The following is a 22636-nucleotide window of genomic DNA, read 5'->3' as shown; positions in this document are numbered from 1 at the left end:
GCAGGAGAACTTTGGCCTAGGAGCTGGAGTGAGAAGACCTTGATATGCAAAGGGAGATGCAGGGTGAAGCAGGAGGTTTGGGATGGAAGCCCCGTTGACAGCGTGGAGCAGAATGGTCCCACAAGAACAGGGAGGACTGGTTCATGGATTATGAAGGGAACAAGAAAATGTCGGAGGGACTGTGGGAAAAAGCCCTGCTAAGCGGAGTGGGGGAAGACAGGTGGTTTCAGACACCATTGACCAGTGCAAGACAGGGATTGCTAGAGGGCAAGCAAGTGCTACTGAACATGGTGGCCGAAGAGGTAGTGGCCCAGCTCACTAGAACCAGGGTGGGAGCTTCGGCCCCAGAAACGGAGCAGGCTGTAGGTGGACAGCCAGCCCCCGGAAGGAGCACTGTAGCAGAAGAAGAAGCACCCTCCACATCAGCTCGACCCGCATGACTGTGGAGGCTAGTCTTTGGTGGAGCACGACTGCCCAGCTGCCGGCCTGAGCCCCTGCCAGTCATACCCAGAACCCAATCACCAGACAATTGGGAGTGCAGCACAGGTGGAGGCACACATGTGTAAGTGGGGTCCTACATTTCTGAGCAAGGCTGCAAAAGTGAGGCGCGTGACTTCCCACCTGAAAGGTGAAGCGGCAGACTGGTTCATACAACTTTTTGATGCCGGAGCTGCAGAATTGCAGTGTTTGCCTAAATTCATGGTCGAGCTACAATCCCAATTCGGAGACCCCTTCTGGGCAGAGAATGCTCAATCCAAGTTGACGGTGCTCATATAGGGAGACCGCTCCATGACAGAATATGCTACTGAGTTCCAGGGGCTGGTTGCGCAAGTCCCGGATTGGCCTGAGGCAACCAAAGTACAACATTTCAAAGCAGGCTTGCACATGGACCTGCTCAAGTGGATTTAGAGGACAGACAGCTTAAAGACCATGAGGGAGTGGATCTAATCAGCAGGGGAAGCTGAAATTGCGAGGGAGGAGATCCGCTTAGTATCGCAATGAAAACCGGGAGTGGGCAAGGGAGCCAACTAAAACCCAAGCCACTCCCAGGGAAAGGAACAGGGAACCAAAGTTCGTAAAACGTAGCGCTAGAGGCAGAGAAGGCTCGGACTCTGCCTTGCCCTGAGCGAAAGGACCATTCGCAGGGCACCTCAGCAAAGGGAGCATCCCCTCCTCTCTGGTGGGAGACTAGTGGTGCACCAGCAAGGAACCAGGCAGCCGGGCCCACAAGACGGCAAACCACGACGATGAGGAGTCTGAGGAAACTCCAGACATGACTGAGTTGGAGGACAATGCTGAGCCAGCTGAAAATTTCAACGACCGGTCTTAGGCAGTGGTGGAGGTCAGCCATATATGCACAGTGCTGTACTTCAAGCGTGAGTGGAGGGCTCCCCTTATACACCCTCGAGGTTAAGGTGGAAGACTGAAAAAGGGGCCGGAGTATGAACCTGATAGTGGCTATAGACTTGTGGTGCACTCGGTGCTTCATCAACACAAAAATAGTGTGAGAGATAGGGCTGGACATCAAAAAGGTGGGGCACACCATCACTTTTGAATAGATGGACAGTTCTACCATGGGAAGAAAACGTGACAGTGAAAAAATGGAGACAATTTGGCTTAGGGTTGCGGAGCACTGGGAGAAAATCAGGTTTGGACCCACTTCGCACTACCAGGTGATCCTGGGAATAGACTGGTTACACTTTCACAATCCCAGGATCCGGTCAGGGTCAAGAGAACTGGATTTTGATGATCCGGGATGCAGGACCCAAACCAGTGACAATAATCCGAATGTAGGGGAGAGCACAGTGGCGGCTTTGAACCAATCCTACCCGCTGCAGGAGTGGATCGAAAGCGCCACTTGGGAGGATCAGCTAAGCTACCCTCTGTATATCGGGACTTGGCGGAGGTTTTAGAGGAAAAGGAGGGTGATCAACTTCCACCCTACCTGGAGAAAGACTGCGCCATCAAACTAGTGCCCAGAGCAGAGCCCCTGAAGAGCAGTACCAATAAAGACAGGTTGCTTACCTGTAATGGTATTTCTTTGGGTGGTTATCTGCGATTTCACACAAATGAGTAATTCTGTACCTGCGCAGTAAACTTCAGAAACTTCTTGAATCACTGGGCAAAACTTAGTTTGCAACTTTTTTGGCTGTACCTCCTCCCACCCTTATGAAGTCCCTAGTGTTCCCGCCCTTTTCCCAGTTCCCTTTTCTGCTGCATTAGCAACTTCAAAGGAACTTTGCTCAGAATCGCTTGTTCTTTTAACCAATTTTATATCGGATTGACTATTTGGCTAAGAAATTTGACCACTCTTTTTGGATTTGGACTTGGGATAGGCATAAATTGTTCGACTTGGCTTGGATTGAATGTCTGCATTAACTGATGATTAGCTGCCCCTGGTTTCAGAGGACAATTTAAACTGTCATGGGCATGTTTACATAATAGCATGCAGCCTGAGGGGAAGGACATCCTCATAAAATTGTAACATGAGAATGGTGATGTCCTCTCTCAGTATGGAGGGAGTACCACATCCCCCGACTCAGCTATATAGGGATAGTAATTATGTCAAGTCTCGGTTAGGAAGGAATATGCACACTGTATACCTGACCAATGACGGCCTCTCTCGATACCGTGGGAGCAATCTGAGATACATCTCGGATTCAAATGAAATAGGAGGCGGTTATGAACCATACAAAGGTACACTAAGGCATAGAGACAATAACCATATCCCCGAATCAGAATGACCGTGTTCCAGTGTGATCATGGCTTGGAGGCAAACAAATGATCAATGGTAGTGGTTCAAGGGACGAATTGTAGGAACCATAATATGCCTCGAAAGGGAGGGGACAAGTATGGTGCCAGATTTGGCAGAGCACTAGCAGATAGTGGCCCTCGGTACCAAAGCCACACTATGGCCCCAAATCAGGTAGGCATGAGCCACTGGTGCACCTCGATATCTAAAGGAGAAAATCATGGCTCCAAATTAACAGAGAGCCCACTGGTAGTTGACCTTGCTACAGAGGCAGCAACTATGGCCTTAAACTCAAAACAGCATCAGCCACATTGGCTCCTGTGGACAGTCAGTCGAGACCACGAAATCAACCAGGTGGTGACAAGGAGCATGCAATGGCATCAATAACGGCCCTAAGAAACTGAAAGGCCAGATGCATTAGAATCCACTTATGTAGCTTAAAACGGTACCAACGGTGGGGCCTTAGTATTTGTTCTCCCAAAGACTGTCAGGACAGAATGCGGCTAAACCATGATGGGAACTTGGCTACCACCCGATATTTGGGGAAGGTGCCATGTAGGATCACCTGGAGGCCAATCAGGGATGCCTCAGAGAGACAGGAGTTGATGAGCATCAAAGGAGGGATGTGAGGCAATAGGTTTGACCCCAGAGAGTCAAGGACTGACAAGGGCAGAGGTAGGCTGTGAGCAAATCGGTTTGAGCCTGGAGCATCGAGAAGGATCAAAGTGTGGGTAACAGTGCTGAAGGTTGCAAAGAAGGACTACAAAGGTTTTGTGGATCGCAAGAGGGGCAAAGAATGGGAGGTTGGACCAGGGAGCAAGGTTTATTTGTCCACTAAACATTTAAAGACTCATCAGCCTTCCAAGAAACTGGGACCAAAATTTGTAGGACGTTTTGCAGTAAAAAGGCTGATCAACAAAGTGACTGCTGAAATGGACCTGCGTAAAACCTATAGGCATTTGCATCCAGTGTTACATTTCAGCATCCTGAAACCAGTGTTAGTTGCAGATCTCTGGAGGGTAGATCCGGGGGAGGGGGAACAGTACTTTGAAGTGGTCAAAATTTTGGACATGAGGTGGCACTGGAGCAAGTTGCAGTACCTAGTCAATTGAAAATATTTTCTGGACTCTTACAATGAATGGGTGTATGCCAGACATGTAAATGCTCCAGATTTAATTTGCTTGTTTCATGAACATTATCCAGATAAACCAGGGAGGGATTAATAAAGTGGGTATTCTAGCTCTGAGGTGGAGGAATGACAGAATCCAGAAGTATATGGATCTGTCATGATGGGACATATGAGGGGATTTAGTAATATGTTGATATAGTGATGTGGTAATATTTTGATATGGTAAAATAGGAGTAATGGGTTATGGTAAAACAGTGCTATGGTTAACCAGAAGGAAGCAGAGCACTTGCAGATAGTGGCCCTTGGTATCGAGGGCACACTATAGTCCCGAATCAGGGAGGAATGAGCCAGCGGTGCCCCTCGACATCTAGAGGGGAAAATCATGGCTCTCAGAAACTGAAAGAAACTGCATTAGAATCCTCTTGTGTAGCTTAACATGGTACCAACGCTGAGGCCTTAATACTTGTTCTCCCAAAAGAGTGTCAGGATGGAAGGTGGGCATACCATGATGGCAACTTGGCTACCACCAGTACCTGGGGAAGGTGCCATGTCAGATCGCCTGGAGGCCAATCAGGGACACCCTAGAGAGACAGGGGTCAATGAGCATCGAAGGAGTGATGTGAGGCAATAGGTTTCACCCCAGAAAATCAGGGACTGACGAGGGCAGAGGTAGGATGTCAGCCAATCGGTTTGACCCTGGAGCATCGAGAAGGATCAAAGTGTGGCTATGAGCCAATCACTTTAACCACAAAGAGTCAGGGATCGACATGGATTGATGTCAGGCTGCAAGTCAATCAGTTTGACCTTGTGGAGTCTGGGACTGACAAGGACTGAAGTTGGATAGGACTGATGAGGATCAAAATCGGGCTGCAAGCCAATTGGTAAGACTCCAGAGAGTCAAGGACCGATGTGGGCTGATGTTAGGCTGCCATTCAATCGGTTTGACCCCAGAGAGTCAGGGACCGATGAGGGTCAAAGTCGGGCTTTGGTTTTCCCCCGGAGAGTCAGAAACCGATGAAGTTTGAAGTTGAGCATCCATCCAATTGGTATGACTCTGGAGAATCAGGGACTGATGAGAATTGGAGTTGGGCTGCCATCCAGTCAGTATGACCTTGGAGGGTCAGTGCATGATGACGATCGAAGTCAGGCTGCAATCCAATTGGTTTGACCCCAGAGAATCCAGGAGCAAAGAGGGCCGAAGTCAGGAGCAGCCAATAATTACTCCCTCTCAGAAGTACAATAGCCATTAGCCGTTAGTGAGTGGCCATGAAAAAGGTTCTTTTCAGCAAAAAGAGTGGCTCTAGAGAGGGAGGGGTTGACAAGCATCAAAGGAAGGATGTGAGGCAATAGGCTTGAACCTGGAGAGTCTGGGACTAACGACAGCAAAGGTACGCTGTGAGCCAATCAGGTTGACCCTGGAGCAACAAAGACAATCAAAGTTTGGCTATGAGCCAGTCAGTTTAATCCCATAGAGTCAGGAACCAATGAGGATTGATGTCGGCCTGCAAGTCAATCAGTTTGACCATGGGAAGTCTGGGGCAGACGAGGAGTGAAGTCGGACAGGACTGACGAGGATCAAAGTCAGGCTGCAAGCCAATTGGTATGACTCCGGAGAGTCAGGGACCAATGGGGGTTGATGTCAGATTGCCATCCAAATGGTTTAATCCCAGAAAGGGATCGACGAGGATAGAAGTTGGGTGCCATCCAACTGGATGGTCCGTGGAGGGTCAGGGACTGATGATGACTGAAGTCGGGTTGCCATCCAATAGGTTACACCCCAGCGAGTCAGGAACCGATGAAGATTGAAGTTGAGCCACCATCCAATTGGTATGACTTCAGAGAGTCAGGAACTGAAGAGTGTCAATGTCAGGCTGCCATCTAACTGGTTTTCCCCCGGAGAGACAGGGACTGATGAAGATTGAAGTCGAGCAGCCATCCAATTGGTATGACTCCGGAGAGTCAGGGACAGACGAGAATTGATGTCAGGTTGCCAGCCAATCGGTTTTCTGTAGGCAGGTCAGGGACGGATGAAGATCGAAGTTGGGCAGCCATCCAATTGGTATGACTCTGGGAAGTCAGGGACCGACGAGGGTCAACATTTGGCTGCAAGCTAATCGGTATGACTTCAGAAAGTCAGGGCTGTGAAGATTGAAGTTGGGCAGCCATACGATCAGCTTGACTGCAGAGAGTAAGGGATCAATGAGGATCAAAGTTGGCCTGCCATCCAATTGGACTGACACTGGAGGGTCAAGGACCGATGACGATTAAAGTCAGGTTGCCATCCAATCAGTTTTACCTGGCAAATCAGGGACTGATGAAGATCGAACTGGGCAGCCATAGAATTGGTATGACTCCAGAGAGTCAAGGACCGACGAGCATGAATGTCACTCTGCCATCGAATTGGTTTGCTCTGGGCGACTCAGGGACCGATGAAGATTGAACTGGGCAGCCATCCAATTGGTATGACTCCAGAGAGTCAGGGACTGATGAGGGTGGATGTCATGCTGTCATCCAATCAGTTTGCCCTGGGCAACTCAGGGACCGATGAAGATGAAAGTTGAGTAGCCATCCAATTGGTGTGACTCCGGAGAGTCAGGGACCGACGAGGGTCAATGTCAGGCTGCCATCAAATCGGTTTGCCATGGGAGATTCAGGGATTGCTACAGATCGAAGTTGGGCAGCCATCCAGTTGGTATGACTCCGGAGATTCAGGAACTGACAAGTGTCAATGTCAGGCTGCCATCTAATTGGTTTCCCCCTGGAGAGTCAGGGAACGATGAAGATCGAACTTGGCCATCCATCCAATTGGTATGACTCTGGAGAGTCAGGGACTGATGAGGGATGATGTCAGGGTGCGATCCAATCAGTTTTCCCCTGGAGATTCAGAGATTGATGAAGATCAAAGTCGGGCAGCCATCCATTTGGTATGACTCTGGAGAGTCAGGGACCGACGAGGGTCAACATCGGGCTGCAAGCCAATCAGTATGACTTCGGAAAGTCAGGGACAATGAAGATTGAAGTTGGGAAGCCATCCAATCAGCTTTACTGCAGAGAGTAAGGGATCAACGAAAATCAAAGTTGGCCTGCCATCCAATTGGATTGACAATGGAGGGTCAAGGACCGATGATGATTGAAGTCAGGCTGCCATCCAATCAGTTTGACTGGAGAGTCAGTGACTGATGAGGGTAGATGTCATGGTGCCATCAAATCGGAGGGTAGATCCAGAGCCTCCTCCCCTGCTGGCAGTGGTGGGGGAACAATACTTTGAAGTGGCTAAAATTTTGGACTCGAGGTGGCACTGGACACGTTGCAATACATAGTCAACTGGAAACATTTTCCAGACTCTCATAATGAATGGGTGTGTGCCGGACATGTAGACACTCCGGATTTAATTCGTTTGTTTCATGAACATTATCCAAATAAACCAGAGGAGATTAATAAAGTGGGGATTCTAACTCTGAAGTGGTGGATTGTCCAAATCCAGAAGCATATGGATCTCTCATGATGGGACATATGAGGAGATATTCTAATATGTTGATATAGAGATCTGGTAATATTTTGATATGGGAAAATAGGAGTAATAGGTTATGGTAAAACAGTGCTATTGTTAATCAGCCGACAGTTCCCCTCTGGGAACAGATGGGCAATTACTTGAGATGTTAGAGTACAGTCGCCCCTCCATTTTTGCGGGGGATCCCTTCCAGATCACCCCGTAAAAATGGAAATGCACGTATATTCAAGCCCATTGGCTTGAATGGGGACACGCTCCTGCGGGCAGCTGTGTGTATGTGCCATGGGCACACACCCCATTGTTTCCCCCACCGTTTCCCGCTTGTGTACATGAGAGGGATGTGGATCTCAAGTTCGCAGAAACAGAGGGGTGACTGTATATGGCCCTGTTGGTTCCTGAGGAAAGACTTTGATGCTAAACAAAGTAATGCCTTCCTTCCTGAGAGGGATGGATTGATAGGTGATAGAGAGTTGGAGTGGCAAGTTTAAAGAATTCTTTGGTAGGACAGAAAGAGGGCAGGCTGGGGTTGGACAAAGGGAGCCTGGAAGAGAATCCTTGAAGATGGGATGCTTGTGGGCACAAACAAGATTTGACACTAACTTGTCTGCAAGCGAGCCTTGGTTTGGAATTCAAATAATCTCTCAGTGGATTTCACTGGGATGTTTACCTCGCTTTTCAAATTTTGGTTCATTGGTCCTGACACACACTCACACATTCACTCACACAGAGGGCAAGTTCCTCCAATAGGATCCTTCGCCAGAGACATCCACTCTTCTTCCACCCACAGACATGCCCCAACTTCAGTCCACAGATATCCACTGGCTTCCATCAGCTAGCTTCTGAAGGAGGACTTCCACCGGTTTATGTCTGCAAACCTCTGCCAGCTTCTGCCTTATGACATCCACCAGCTTCTGAATGCAGACTCCACCATTCTCTGTCCCCCGACATCCACCGGTTTCCACCAGGTCCATCAACTGACAACAGCCAGCTTCAGGCTCTGGGTCTCCACTGGCCTCCAGCTGCAAATGTACCTCCCTCTTAGCAAGTCCACAAAAAGAGTGAACTTGCCTTCTCCTCCGGTACCAGAAGTGGCCAGCTTCACTTTCATGAAGTGTCTTTATCCACCTCTCCACTTGGCTCCACTCCACCATGGTCTGTTTGAGGGTCAACGTCCCTTGAGTTCTCAGCTGAGAGGGGTCTGTGAGGTCACAAAGACCCAGGAGCATCATGGGTTGCCATGGTGGCATTAGGCACACTGAGACTGTTGACATTACCATGGCACTGAGTCAACAGTACCCCAGCATCAAGATCTTGCGTCTTCTTTCCCATTTGGCCTTGCAATACGTTTCCAGACAATACATCTGAAACTCTATCCAAAATAACTATACAGCAAAAGGTAGCACACAATCTTAGCTTTTGAATCAGAGATAGGATGTAAGGCTCCCTAACTTGGGAGCTATTTCTGGCCACCATGGTGTCGGTTTTAGAACAGGGGTAGAATCATAGAATCATAGAATTGGGGTCCCTAAAGATCCTGTTGAACTCCAGCTCTCAACCCAAACCAAAATGCTTTGGAAGCCTGAGACTGTCAAATATGTAAGTCAATCTAATTACAATATAGTTGTAAAAACAGAATTCTAGTAGGAGGAGTAGAGTAAACACAGTCCATGAAAAGGTGTGCTTTCATACAAAACATAGAGGTACATTAAAAACATAAAAGATATAAGGTGTAAACATAAATGATTATACCAACATAGTAAGGAGTAACCAGTGCATTGCAAAAACATTGCATGGAATGATCAACCAAAGAAACTGTGAGTATTAAACATCAAACATCTAAAAAACAGAGATAAGAAATATGGGCCCTAGGCAAAAAAATATCAACACACAACAATGAAATGTATCTATACAGGATTTTTATCTATCTATTTATTAAAATATTTATATCCTGCTTTGATCCAAAGATCTCAGGGCAGCTTGTAATGAAATAAAACAATAAATAATTACAAATCTTTTAAAAATATACCAGTGGTGTAGGAGACCGATGGGCTGTAGGAACATACAAATGGATCTTTTTGACTAACAGGGATGTTGTTATGTGCCATCACTGCTGGACCCTTGTTCTAAGTTTAACAGCAATTCTCACATTAGCTGGAATGGAAAAGATTCCCCTAGTGACAATTTATCATCATCACCACCACCACCACCATCATTATCATTATTATCACATTAAAATCCTGCCTTTTTGAATAGTTGACAACAGATATTGTCACCTATCCTAATTGTAATGCAAAATACTTTTCAATTGGCAAGGAAAACCCATTAGCTTTACAAATAAACTGATCCGGAGAGTGATGAAAATGCTGGAACTGATCCAGATCAACTTAACTGCAGTTCAAAACTGACAACTACAGTTTTAGTGGTATACCATCTCTCTCTCTCTCTCTCTCTCCCTCTCTCTCTCTCTCTCAGGTTAGCTGTGTTGGCCATGGAACAAAATAGAAACAAATTAAAAAAACATTGTGGGGATGCCTTTCTTAGGCCAAACAAAAGGCACAACATCTATTGCACAAGATTCCAGAGCTTCTTTATCAGGAATGGGTGTCAAAAGTCATTTTCAAGGAAGAGATGTGATGATGGGGGGTCACAGAGTTACATCTTTCTTGACACAAAGGCAAGGCAGTCCAACCAGCCCGCCCACCCCTTGTTAGAAGCAAAGGCATGCCCTTTGAGATATATAGGAACCCCATGAATGAGAACCCTCCAAATCACCCTATTATCAACAGCCCTGCTTTAGGTTTTGCATGGCTTTTTTTGCATGGCCATGGCTGCATTGATCAGTCTATCTGTAATCTGGTCTTTCTTTTTTCCTACTGCCAGGCACTATTATCTTTTCTAGTGAGTCATGCCTTCTCATGATATCGCCAAAGTACAAATGTCTCAGTTTAGTCATCCTGGTAAGAGTTCAAGATTTTATTAGCTCTTTGTTGTTGTGAGTCTTCAAGTCGTTTCTGACTTATGGTGACCCTAAGGCAAATCTATCATGGGGTTTTCTTGGCAAGTAAACCATGGTCCAATGTTGAATTGATCCATCAATTCAGATCACACACCGATTTATCTGTAAGTGGGAATGAGGCCATAGTCCAATGCTCTCAGTTATCTTTTAAGGAGGGGGAAAATCCTAGTCACTACTTCGAATCATCACAAGATGGCAATATTGTTCTTCTGAAAATCTCTTTCCTTCAGTATTCCTTCTATTAGACAGGCTTTGTGGCAAGAGAGTGCCTCTAAATTTTAAATTTGGAAAATGAGGACCTGTCATTTTGTAAAGGCTAATGTTTCATATTAAAAAAAATAAAAATAAAGTATATATATATATATATATATATATATAATCCCACTGATCAAAGTTTGTAACATGAAGGATTAACTACTGCATCCAGTAGCATTTATAACTGGAATGCACACACAAACAAGGAAATTTGACCATTCATACCTGTGGACGGAAACACAGGTATGGAAAAGTGGGATGGATATGTCTGAAGGGGAAAGGGCTTCTTGCATAGTTTGTGACATTCCTAGATCAACCTGGATCATTTGAGGGTGAGGGCCTTGCGTGGTAAAATTTATTTATTAAAACGTTTCTATCCTGCTCCATATTCAAAAGTTTCAGGGCAACATACAATAAAATCAAACTGAAACTTCCTGAGCGGTAAAACAGTAAAAGATCATTTACAGTCTAAATACACACATATTATGCAATGGTGAAACAGATATAGTAAGATATATAGATTATCTAGAAAAGATGTAGAAAGCTATAGATATAGAGACAGATATATAGAAAGTTACATAGAGTAAAATAGATATACAGTCAGCCCTTCTTATACATGGATTTTTTATACATGAATTCAAGCATACACGGTTTGAAAATGTTCCAAAAAAGTATAAATTTACCCTGATTTTCCCTTTTTTTATAAGGGACACCATTTTGCTATGCCATTACATTTAATGGGACTTGAGCATACACGGATTTTGTTATACACGGGGGATCTTGGAACCAAACCCCAGCGTATAACAAGAGTCCACTGTATATAGAAAAGAAATTAAACATATAATAATAATAATAATAATAATATAATGAGGGAGGAAGAGAGGAAAACATTTAGCAGAAATCATAAAGAATTAACTTTCAGAAAAAACATAGAAGAAACATAAACATCTCTAAAGATGTGATAGTCATTTTGATAATTTGAAAATATAGACAGAGCGAAGAGTTGTAGAAAAGGAAGTAAAGAATGGAATATGTTTGTACAATTGTGAATTTTGTTTTGTATTGTATGTTGAATAATTAGCTTATTTGCCTAAATGTTTTATAAAGTCTTTTATTCATTTTTGTCAGTACCTGCCTAGCAATTTTGTTGGCAGCTGCACTCATCTGAGTCATTTCCAGGAAAGGGAACAGGCAGTGTTTTGTCCCAAGAGCAATGCTATGGACTTTGGGTGTAGTAAGGCCTCTGGCTCTCGGGATCACAGCCAGAACAAAAGACTTGTCCACAAATTTCTAAAGTTTTAAAGGTTTTACTGGTTATAAACACAAATAACATGAAACTGATTTCTTCTTTCTCAATAGTCCTTCCTAAATACCTTGCTCTCTTCTTGGTGGATTCTATCTTTCTTCTTCTGAGGACTATCTTTCTTCTTTTGTGGACTTATCTTTTTGTCAAAGGAAAATATTCTCTCCAGGTCTGACTTGGCTGATATCTTACTACACACTGAAACTAACTAGAGGGAGACAGTATAAGACCCTGGGATTTCCCACAATCCTTGCCTTTCTTAAAGCTGTAGATCTCTATTTCCCCTTCTAAACTAATACATAGAAAAGCTAATATAATCTCAACTAAATATATGTCTCAAGAGCATCAAAGATGCTCTGGAGGCATGACAGCCTTTGCCTGGAAAGTGAAACTAACTGGCTCTGTTTTTCTGCCTGAGGAAGTCATGGCTGCTGTGGCAGGGGGTGCTGTCCAGGATCTGTGCGAGGAAGCCACTTGCTCCATCTGCCTGGATTATTTCAGGGATCCAGTGACCATTGCCTGTGGGCACAATTTCTGCCAAGGCTGCCTGACCCAATGCTGGGGGGAGTCAGTGGAAGAGGCCTCCTGTCCTCACTGCAGAATGACCGTGCAACCAAGGAATGTCATTCCCAACCGGCCTCTGGCCAACTTTGTAGAAATCACCAAGAAACTCAGGCTTCAAGCACCCGGCGGGGCAGGAGGAGAGGGGCGAGTATGTGGGGAACACCAGGAGCCCCTCAAGCTCTTCTGTAAAGACGATGAGACCCCCATCTGCGTGGTGTGTGACAGGTCCAAGGAGCACCGAAATCATGATGTGGTTCCTGTAGAGGAGGCTGCCCAAGAATACAAGGTAATTCTTCAAAATGACTGAGCCCTCCACATTCACTGGGGTAAGTGGTGAAGGACCTCCGTATCCAGGGATTTCTTATCTACGGATTCAAGCATCCATGGCTTGAAAATATTCAAAAATTGACATCAACCCATGCAGCAAACCGCGAAAATCACACTGCTTTTTAACTTCAGCAAAATCCTGAAGTTAAAAGTGTGTGACTTTGCAGCTTTCTGCAAGGGTTAATGTTGGGTTACAGCCAAAGGGCCCCAAGGTGTTTTAAAACAATCTTGCTCTTGTGGGGTATTCACAGGGTTTAAATCTTATTTATCGATGGGATTTGGGTGCTTTGCCTCCCATGTGATAAACTCCTATGTGAATAAGGTATATAATAATAATAATAACTTTATTACCACCATTTGGTGAGCACATAAGGTATATATGAAACATACATGAATTTCATGTTTAGACTTGGGTTCCATCTTCAAGATATCTTATGTATATGCAAACATTCCAAATTCCCAAACCCTCTCGGTCTCAAGCATTTTGGACATGGGAGACTCAACCTGTAAGCCAAAGGTGCACTGTACTGTATTTTTATTGATGTAATCCCTCCTCAATCTGTAGGGGGAGGCGGGAAGTATATTATTATTATTATTATTATTATTATTATTATTATTATTATTAACCTTTATTTATCCCTTACTTTACCTGACAACCCTAGCTTCTCCTGAAGATCTTAAAATCCAGTTGCACATAGGTCACTATGGTGTATCAAGCATCACCCCCTTCAATCCCCTCCTGGAATTAGAGAGTGTGGGACAAAAAGAAAGCATGTTTTCCAGCTACTTTCTCTATAATGTAACTGTGGAGTTTAGCACACTGGGGCTAATTTTGGCATTAAAGAGAGATTAAAGCGCATTTAAAGCATCCTGCTAATAAAGCGAAAATGGTTAGTAATTGTGCAAATGATTATCACAGGCAATTGCACAAATAAAGTGATATCGGAAATGCATTGTCGCTGAAACCCCCAAAATAAAAAAGATGTGCCTTGATGCTTCTTTGTGACCACTAAGGCATGAAATAATCTTGAGTAATTATGCAGTTTTTCTGGGATATTCATGGGATAAACACCCAATTTCCTTCATGTAATAAACTCCTAAATCTGATTTCCCCTTCGCCTTTCAGGATCAGATCTACGGTTGCCTGGAAAATCTGAGGGAGAACAGAGAGCAACTTCTGGCATCTAAAGCAGTTGCAGAAAAGGAGAGTGAAGACCTGCTTGTAAGTGCCCTATAACTATGGTCTGGAAAAGACTAAAATGAAATGTAGAAAAGAAACAAAAAGCCATGATTGTAAAGCACCTGTAGTCTTTAAAATAATCCTTTTCCTTCTAAATACACAGTTCAAAGTACTGGTCATGACCTATAAAGCCCTATACAGCTTGAGTCCAGACTGTTTGAGAGACCATATCTCCCCATATGAACCTGCAAGAGCCCTAAGATCTGCAGGAGAAGGTTTTCTCTCAGTCCCATCAACATCACAGCCTCGCCTGGTGAGGACATGAGAGAGAGCCTTCTCGGTGGCTGCTCCCAGCCTCTGGAATGCCCTTCCTTGGAAGGCTAGCTGGCTTCCTTCCTGCTGGCCTTTTTGCCGGCGAGGAAAAACATTTTTATGCTAGCAGGCTTTCTGTATATAATGCATAGCAGGGTGGTTTTATGGACCAGGTGGGTTTTAAATCTCTTTTTAACATGAGTATATTTTATGTGATTTTATATTAGATATAGACGTTTTAATTGTTTTGAATTTTATTGCAATTTTAAAGGTCTCACCTGTGAGCCACCTTGGGTTCCTCCAGGGAGAAAGGCGGGATATAAATGAAATGAAATGAATAAATAATGTAACTTCTGTAGAAAATCAGTTGTGGCCTTTTTAGGAAGTTTTATAGCTCAGTGTTGCCAAAAAATTGATTACAGTCTGCTCTCCTTATCCATGGATTTTTAATGTGCTGATTCAAGCATCCACGGCTTGAAAATATTTTAAAAATATATAAATATTATAAATATAAAATATGTAAAGAGCAAATCTTGATTTAGCCATTTCATATAAGGAACACCATTTCACTGTACTATTGTATTTAGCGGGATTTGAGCATCCACAGATTTTGGTATCCATGAGGGGGTCCTGGAACTAAATTCCCAGCAAATACCAAGGGACCACTGTATATCCTTTTATGTGGTATGTTCTTTTCTTCTGTGTAGAAGGAAACAGAAGCAGAGAGGGAGAAAACAGTGTACCAGTTTAGACAATTACACCAGTTTCTGGAAGATCAGGAGGAGTTTCTGCTGGCCCAGATAGAAGAAGCAGAGAAAGAAATTATACTAAAAAAGGAAGAGTACCTGGCCACACTTTCTAGACAATTCTCATTTCTTGAAAGTCTCATCCAAGAGATGGAGGAGAAATGTCACCAGCCAGCCAGTGAATTCCTACAGGTAAGATGTTGATAGAATTAATCCAGCCTCCTCTCTTGAGAAAAGGTGGCTCTGAATCATTCTCTGACTTTTTCTTATATATGAGAAGTGAAGGGCCTCAGCTTCAGTAGTTTATCACATGAGGCTAGAAAAGCAGAATTTTAACAGGATAAAAGCATCTTTGGCCAGTACTTATCATTCAATGTCACATCAGTCCTGCTGCTACCTTGCATTCCATTCGCTACCATAGGGCACTTTTTCATTGATGGGCAAAATTCGTCAATAGGCTCTCAGTCTCATCACTGTTCCATTACTGCCTTTGTGTGATAGGTCCCTTCTGCTGCAGTTCCTCTTGTCAGGCAGTCAGATGGTGCAGGTGGGTGTAATTCTGCTACTCTCTCCTTTCCCAGTGATCACGACCACTAATACCTTCCTGAAACCTGCTGCTGTGTGCACATTCACACAGCACTGGCTTTAGGAGGTGGTTGGCAGCCCGGATTACTTGTCCCCCCCCCCCACCTCTCAAAGCATGGAGGCTGCTGTGTGAATGTGAACACAGCAACCCCACACTTTGGAATGGGAAACACCATTCCTGAACCAGCTGCTATGTGCACGTTCACACAGTGGCTGGCTTCAGGAGATGGTTGGAACCGTCAATTGCTCATTCCCCCTCTTCCTCTGGGAAGGTGGTGTTTGGCAGTGCAGAAAACAGACCACACAATCATGGATCGCCAAAGCACTATCATTGGGGGAAAGTGTGATAAGAAATTATGTCAGATTGGTATGCTTCCATCCTTAAACTAGTGCAATTTTTGTGGGACAGCAGACTGGTGTGATTAAGTGACCAGTTTCTTACAGCTGGATTTATTGCTTGCATGCAGCCTTCAAAACAAAACAGGGCCCCTACCTGCTGGGATGCTTTAGGTGAAGATTCTACATTGAGCAGAAGATTGAACTCAGTGGCCCATGAGGCCCCTTCTGACTCTACAATTTTGTGAACATTAGTGCAGGGTGAAGCACTCAGAAAATTGGACTGCAACTCCCTTGTGCCCTCCTAACTAATCTTAAGGGACAATGTGAATTGCAAAATTTAGAGAGCCATTTTTCCCCCATTTGTGGACTACAGGCATCTTTCTGTGTAATACTGACAATGGTTTCCTCCATTCTGCTAATGCATTCTGTCCTAATGCTTCCCCATTAAATACTGTTCATGCCCTTTCTAGAAGCATCTGTTTGTCCACTGTTGAGAACAGGATGTTGGACTGGACTGGAGTGGGCCCTCCAAGGTGTTGCTAGGACTGCAGCTCTTATCACTCTTAGCCAGCAGCCACTGTGACAAAGGAGGATGTTGGCAACATCTGGAAGGCCACAAGCTTTTCTCACCTAAAATAACGTCCTATCATGCTACCAGTTCCTGTATAACTCCCTGAATCTATAGCTGCTTCCACATATAAAACCTAATATTCAGGCAAAAGATTTCTTTTAATTTCTTCCTGCCCCGTATGATGGGCAACAGAGGCTCTCTTAGAGGGGAGACACTCAGCTCTTAGCTGCTTGATCATATTCCTCCTGTCTTCCTCTCTTGCCTCACACGCCTTCATTGGAATATGAGACATTCTGATCCTCCTTTCATGTTGTCTTGGAGCAAGTGCTTCAAGTGACAACTTGTAGAGATCCTATGACTGGGAGAACTCCAAAATCTGCAGTCAACAGCTGCCCTGCTCAGATCTTACAACTCAGGGCTGTGGCTTCCCTGATGTAATCCATTCATCTCTAGGGTGGTCTGCTGACCCCCCCTGCATACCAAGTATATTTTCCAATGAGTCAAATTGTTTCATTATATGTCCAAAGTACAACAGCCTCAGTTTAGTCATGGTGCCTTCTAGGGATAGGACCAGCTTTATTGGTTTGGAGGTATTTTTATTCATGTTTTTAGAAGTCCATGGTATTTGTAGATCTCTTCTCCATGAACTCAAAGGAGTTGATTTTCTTCCTGTCTGCTTTCTTCACTGTCCATCTTTCACAACTGTGCATGCCAAAACTATAAAGGTTCCCTTTTGCCTGCTAACTTACTGGTTCCTGAAGATTACTACACAAGAAACTAAGACAATTGTTTGTCCTCACTTTGAGAAGTTTCACACACACACACACACACACACACACACACACACACAAACACGTACATGCCCCTTGAGTAAAAGATGCTAGGCATTGTCTCAAGATGAGTGGGCCAGAGAGCATCATCATCTGGCACCTTCAGACTGTGGCAAGCACTGAGCTCTCTTTTGTCTTTCTTTTCCTCTTCTAGGATATTCGAAAGACCTTGAAGAAGTAAGTGGATCCTGTACATTCCTCTTTATGGTACTGGAACTGGATATTGTGTGAAGGAAATGGTTGCTAAGGTTGCTGTGGAGGGAAGGAATATATAATTAGAGTTCTGGTTAATGCTAGCACTTCACAGATTATAATAGTAGGAAATAATCAACTGTATAAAATCAACAAGATGCCTGATTGCTTTGGGACTTACACTTAGATAAGACTGCATAGGATTGCATCCTTGTTCTTGCGCTATGGATTTCGTCTCCTTCCCTGCCATTCCTTTCTTTTCTTTTCTTTTTTGCTATTCGAAGTGGGGCTAGTATGCATTGCCTCCTGTGTTGAAGTGTGTCTGGGGACCTTAGTAAGCCTTACTTACCAGTTCAATCCACAATATGCTTCCCCATATAGCACCCTTTGCCTCTAGTAGAGCTTTAATATCAGAGAAAGAAGATCTTGGAGGCTTCTGTAGAGATGTGAAGAGTCAGGCAGTTTTGAAGAGTTACAACCAGTCTCTGTGTTAAGTATTTGCTTGAGCTATAGATCAGTTAGCTGGTGAGTACCAGTTTGTCAGTTGTGACTGTTGGTTTTGACAGTTCGGCTGTTGTTCTTTCCTACTAGCAATTTCTTTCAGTTTAAAAATTGTTGTGTATAAATGAACTTTTTCTTTTGAAATAAGAAGCACATTTGTTTCCTGCCGACACAAGACTGGGTATCCTACATCATGTCTCTTCTTCCTTTTTCCCCTAAACTAAGCCAGTATAAATACCCCAAAGGCACCAGATTTTGCTTGGAAACTCAATAACTAAGTTTTTTTTCTCCCCCAGGATTGAGAAAAGAGGAAAGCTTTGCATTGGTTGGTTTGTTCCACTTGCCCTGAAGTGGACATTTTATGATATGAAGCCCTCTCTAGAGTATGTCATGAAGCAATTCCAAGGTAAGGAAGGCCAGCTGCAAGGATGTTATGCTGGGTTTTGTCATGGCTATTGACATTTGACCTTCTTGAAGTTAAATATGAAGCTGGGATACTTCCAAGGAGAAGGTTCCTAGCACTACAGACAAAAAGGCATTGCACAGACATTTTGTATTTTCCTTCTTTTTAGATCTTTTTCCAGAAAACAAAAAGATGGAAGAAGAGGTGGAATATACAGGAGAGTTATATACTGAAAGCACCAGCATTGGGTATCAGCCTAAAATTTCAGGAGCATGGGAAGGTAATTAAAGGATAGAAACCTCCTGTTGAAACCTCTAAACTTACCTGGACCTGGGCTGGGGAAGTCTTTGGATTTTCCCATGATCACTTTCCTTGGTTTGTTGGGAAAGGTGTGTGTGTGGAAACAGGCTCTTTCCTCTCAGTCTGTTTCCATATATAACCCTGGAATCCCAAGCTATGAGCCTCTGCAGAGCCCTGCAAGTTCCAAACCAAGCAAAGTACCAAATTAGTCCTGAGAGAATGGATTTTATCACACAGGGAAAATTGGGGGTTTAAACAGTGAGTATCCCATGAAAATTGCACAATCACAATTAACATTTTCACAGACTTCACAATTAAAGAGCCATTATCCCGGGAATAAACAGGCAATAAACAGCAACAAATCATTCACAGGATTTCCCAGTGAATGATTTGTTACTGTTTATTGCATGTTTATTCCCAGGATAATGGCATTTTAATCGCGCTGTCGTGTGAAAATGTTACTCACAACTGCGTAATTATCACGGGATAATCGCAATTTAAACCTCCGATTTCCCACGTGTAGTAAAGTCCCATGACATAAACAGCTGACTGATTCCACAAATTCCCTGCTTGAAATAAGGGAGTAGTAGGTGCTTTGTTACAGTCTGGTATTTTTGTTACAAGCATTGTTTGTTAGACGCAATGGATGGTTGCTTATATTTTGTACTTCTTTTCTTCCCAGATGTCCTCTTATCTGGACCAAAGAAAGGTAAATTTCTAAAGGAATGCTGCTTCTTAATGATGGGTGAGGAACTGGGCAGAAACTTTGTTGACTGTTTTATTGGAGGGGAGGGGTTAGTAGGATTGTAAATATCTTATGCCCAAGGTGCTGCCTCCACCTGGTGCAGATTTGGTTCATGAATCTGTTCTGAAAAAATATTCCAGGCTGTAGGGAGAGCAGAAGATGGTAGCCACTCTCTGCTTCTGTGAACATAAGCAGCTTCCTTCCCTCCGGCCACGTGAGGCTGCACCCCCACTGCAGGAATAATCCAATTTGAGACCACTTTAATTGCCATGATTCGGTGCTATGGAATTTGGGAAATTGTAGTTTTGTGAGACATTTTGTATTCTGTCAGTTCCCAGAATTCAATAACATTGAGCCATGACAGTTAAAGTGATGTTCAACTGGATTATTTTTTGTAGTGCGGATGCAGCCTGAGTCTTCCAAATTATGAAGAATGCAATATGGAGGGAAGAGTTAACTTCTCCATTGCTCTAGCTTTGCTATACAACCCATCCAGGCTTCTCCCATTTTGGGGGAAAGGCAGGATATAAATTTAATAAATTTAATTTCATGGGTGATTTGGGAATCGAACCTTGGTCTCTGGAGTCATAATCCAATGCTCAAACCACTAAGCCTTCATCCTATAATAAAACTTATTAACATTTAAGGAACCATGGAGCTTTTAATACAACAGACTGTGCCAGCTACCCATTTGGAAATTGTCCTTCTCTTGTGTTTTCTTTCCAATCTTACTGAAACAAAAGGACAATGGTTTGTTTCTGAATGCTATACTTTTGGGTTAGTTTCTTGTGGGAAGCCAAGAATGGGCTGCAAGGACCATCTAATCCAACCCTAAGCCATGAAGGAATCAACAACTGCAGCATTTCTGAAAGATGATTATCCAAACTCTGTTTAAAGACCCCCAAAGAGAAAGATCCACTCTGACAGCGTATCGACTGTCAAATTGTTCTTACTGTCATATAGGTCTCCCTAATTTTTAGGTGGATTCTCTTTTCATGTAATTTGAATGCAGAAAACAAGCTTGTTCCATCTTCTACATGGCATCCTTTCAGATGTTCCCATGTCTCCTCTTGTTCTTCTCTTCTCCGAGCTAAATATACCCAAAACTTGGCTTCTGTTTTACTAGGAAGGTATTTTTCTGTGCAGGAGCCAGGATGGAGAGGGTCATCCCACTCAGCCACTCCACATGAAAACCTTCCTGATTTGAGAGAGGAATGTGATTTTGGGTGGAAGGAGGTGTGTGCCGAAGATCAGGACACCAATGCACTAGATGATTGTTTTTCTTCTGTTTTCCCCTTTCTCCCCCATCTCCTATAGTGAATGTAACTCTGGCTCCAGACACAGCTTTCCCCCGGCTCATCTTGTCTGAAGACCTTAAAAGTGTGAGATGGGATAAGAAGTATCAAGCTGTCCCCAAGCATCCTGACAGATTTAACCAATGCCCTTTTGTCCTGGGACGTGAGGAATTCTCAGCCGGCAGATATTATTGGGATGTTTATGTGGAATATCAGGAAGAATGGGCTGTGGGCGTTGCAAGGAAGTCTGTGTTGAGAAAAGGTCCTGTTATGGTTAGTCCTGAGTGTGGGATCTGGGCTGTAGGGAAGTCATCGGGCAGGTACCAGGCCTTCATCCCTCCTCACAATCCTCTCCTGTGCCTGAATTGGACGCTTAAGAAGATCCGAGTGTTTCTGAACTATGGCAAAGGACAACTGTCCTTTTATAATGTTGACACACAATACCATCTCTGCACCTTATCTGGAGTTTCCTCCACAGGAGAGACCCTTCTGCCTTTCTTCCGTGTGTTCAAAGGAGGCTTCCTCAGTATTTCTCCTTAAAGCAGCCATTTTGGCCTTTCAGACCCTGATCTCCGAAGCAAGTTGATTAAATGAAGGGGGGAAAAAACACCATTAGTCAAAAGCACCTTTTTCTTTCCTGCCAAAGGCCCCAGAGAGGCAAATTCTGGTCACAGTCTATAAAACTCACTCAAAAAATGCCTTGTTCTCACAGTTCTCCGGACCCTCTTTGGCTTTGGTGCTTACAGGTTTTAGCCATCATAAAAGTAATAAAGCCTATTCACAGAAGTAAATCAATGTATATTGTTTTCAATATCCTGGTCTTAATTTCCCTTCCTTTTCTCCTCCCTACAAGACCAATTCTTGAGGGTAGGGAGACTGTTATACAAGGGGTCTGGTATATCATTTTATGCAAGGCTAAAGAACCTTGCTTGCTTTAGTCCAGAAAAGAGGGTGTCGCTAAGGATTTCTCTAGGGGAAATTTTAATTAGCTCAACTACTTATTGGGCTGGCTAAAAGAGCCAGTGACAGTGTCCTTGTGCCTTCCAACTAGCCCTGAGGGCAAAGGTGTTTGTCCTACATCAAAGAGACTGAATCTACATTGTAAAGGATCACTTGGTCTGGCACTGTCCGGGTGAGAATGAAATTAGTCTTATCGAAGCCTGGCAGAACAGCCTGCCTAAATCACCTATCTTCCTGACTTTGGAGGGGTTAAAGTTTCTCATTTGCAACTCCCAAACTCTTCTGTTTGATGTCCTTATAGGATAGTGGGGACATGAGTACTCATCTCAGAGATCATGGCTGCCCAGAGTACAGAGTCCGTTTGGAGCCGTAAGGAGAACATGCACACACCAAAATTCAGATTTCAGCTCTGGTAACAAGGGATTTACTTTTGGATGACCAGCCAACATGAATCTATTTGGGGAGGGAGACCTTGCTAGTGTTAGCACAAGATAATATTATTCCCAAGAGAACAGACACTGTTGTTAAAAGTGTCTCTTCCCTTGGCAATAATATTCTCATGGGTTAGCAGTGATAATAGAATCATAGAGTTGGAAGTGTCCAACCCCCTGCACATTGCAGGATCTCCTGCAAAAGCACCCCCAGCAAGACTTCGGGAGCTGGGTATGCTTAGCCTGGAGAAGAGATGGTTGTGATATGGTAGCCCTGTTTAAGAATTTGAAGGGATGTCATATTGATGAGGGAGCAAGCTTGTTTTCTGCTGCTCCAGAGACTAGGACCCGGAACAATGGATGCAAACTGCAGGAAAAGAGATTCCACC

General features: G+C 44.0%; 2 protein-coding genes across 2 annotated transcripts in view; both read left to right on the top strand.

The window, feature by feature from the left end:
* The window catches only part of LOC149320894 (uncharacterized), a 63582-nt gene that overhangs the window by 20079 nt on the left and 20867 nt on the right, over positions 1 to 22636 (top strand). The window contains exons 9-12 of the mRNA XM_089529782.1: positions 11660 to 11680; positions 12796 to 12816; positions 13984 to 14079; positions 15057 to 15287. Of these exons, the coding sequence (XP_089385908.1) occupies positions 11660 to 11680; positions 12796 to 12816; positions 13984 to 14079; positions 15057 to 15287 (369 nt within the window). The remainder of the gene's footprint in view (positions 1 to 11659; positions 11681 to 12795; positions 12817 to 13983; positions 14080 to 15056; positions 15288 to 22636) is intronic.
* LOC149320895 (butyrophilin subfamily 1 member A1-like) lies at positions 19377 to 21396 on the top strand. Its single transcript, XM_089506350.1, has 2 exons — positions 19377 to 19525; positions 20879 to 21396. Exons 1-2 carry the CDS (start codon positions 19459 to 19461, stop codon positions 21394 to 21396), a joined length of 585 nt encoding a protein of 194 aa, XP_089362476.1. The 5' UTR covers positions 19377 to 19458.

The sequence above is a fragment of the Sceloporus occidentalis genome, unplaced genomic scaffold (assembly GCF_023333645.1).
Source record: "Sceloporus occidentalis isolate IW3139 unplaced genomic scaffold, rSceOcc1.0.p SCAF_1, whole genome shotgun sequence".
NCBI classification, from domain to species: Eukaryota; Metazoa; Chordata; class Lepidosauria; order Squamata; family Phrynosomatidae; genus Sceloporus; species Sceloporus occidentalis.
Note: the sequence above shows the minus strand (reverse complement) of the source record. Positions and strands in the feature narration are given on the sequence as shown.

Bases quoted from the DNA above. Each gene is read 5' to 3' on its own strand.
- LOC149320895 (XM_089506350.1), top strand. From the start codon at position 19,459: ATGGATGGTTGCTTATATTTTGTACTTCTTTTCTTCCCAGATGTCCTC. The intron at 19,526-20,878 runs GTAAATTTCTAA...CATCTCCTATAG, and splicing joins CTTATCTGGACCAAAGAAAG to TGAATGTAACTCTGGCTCCA.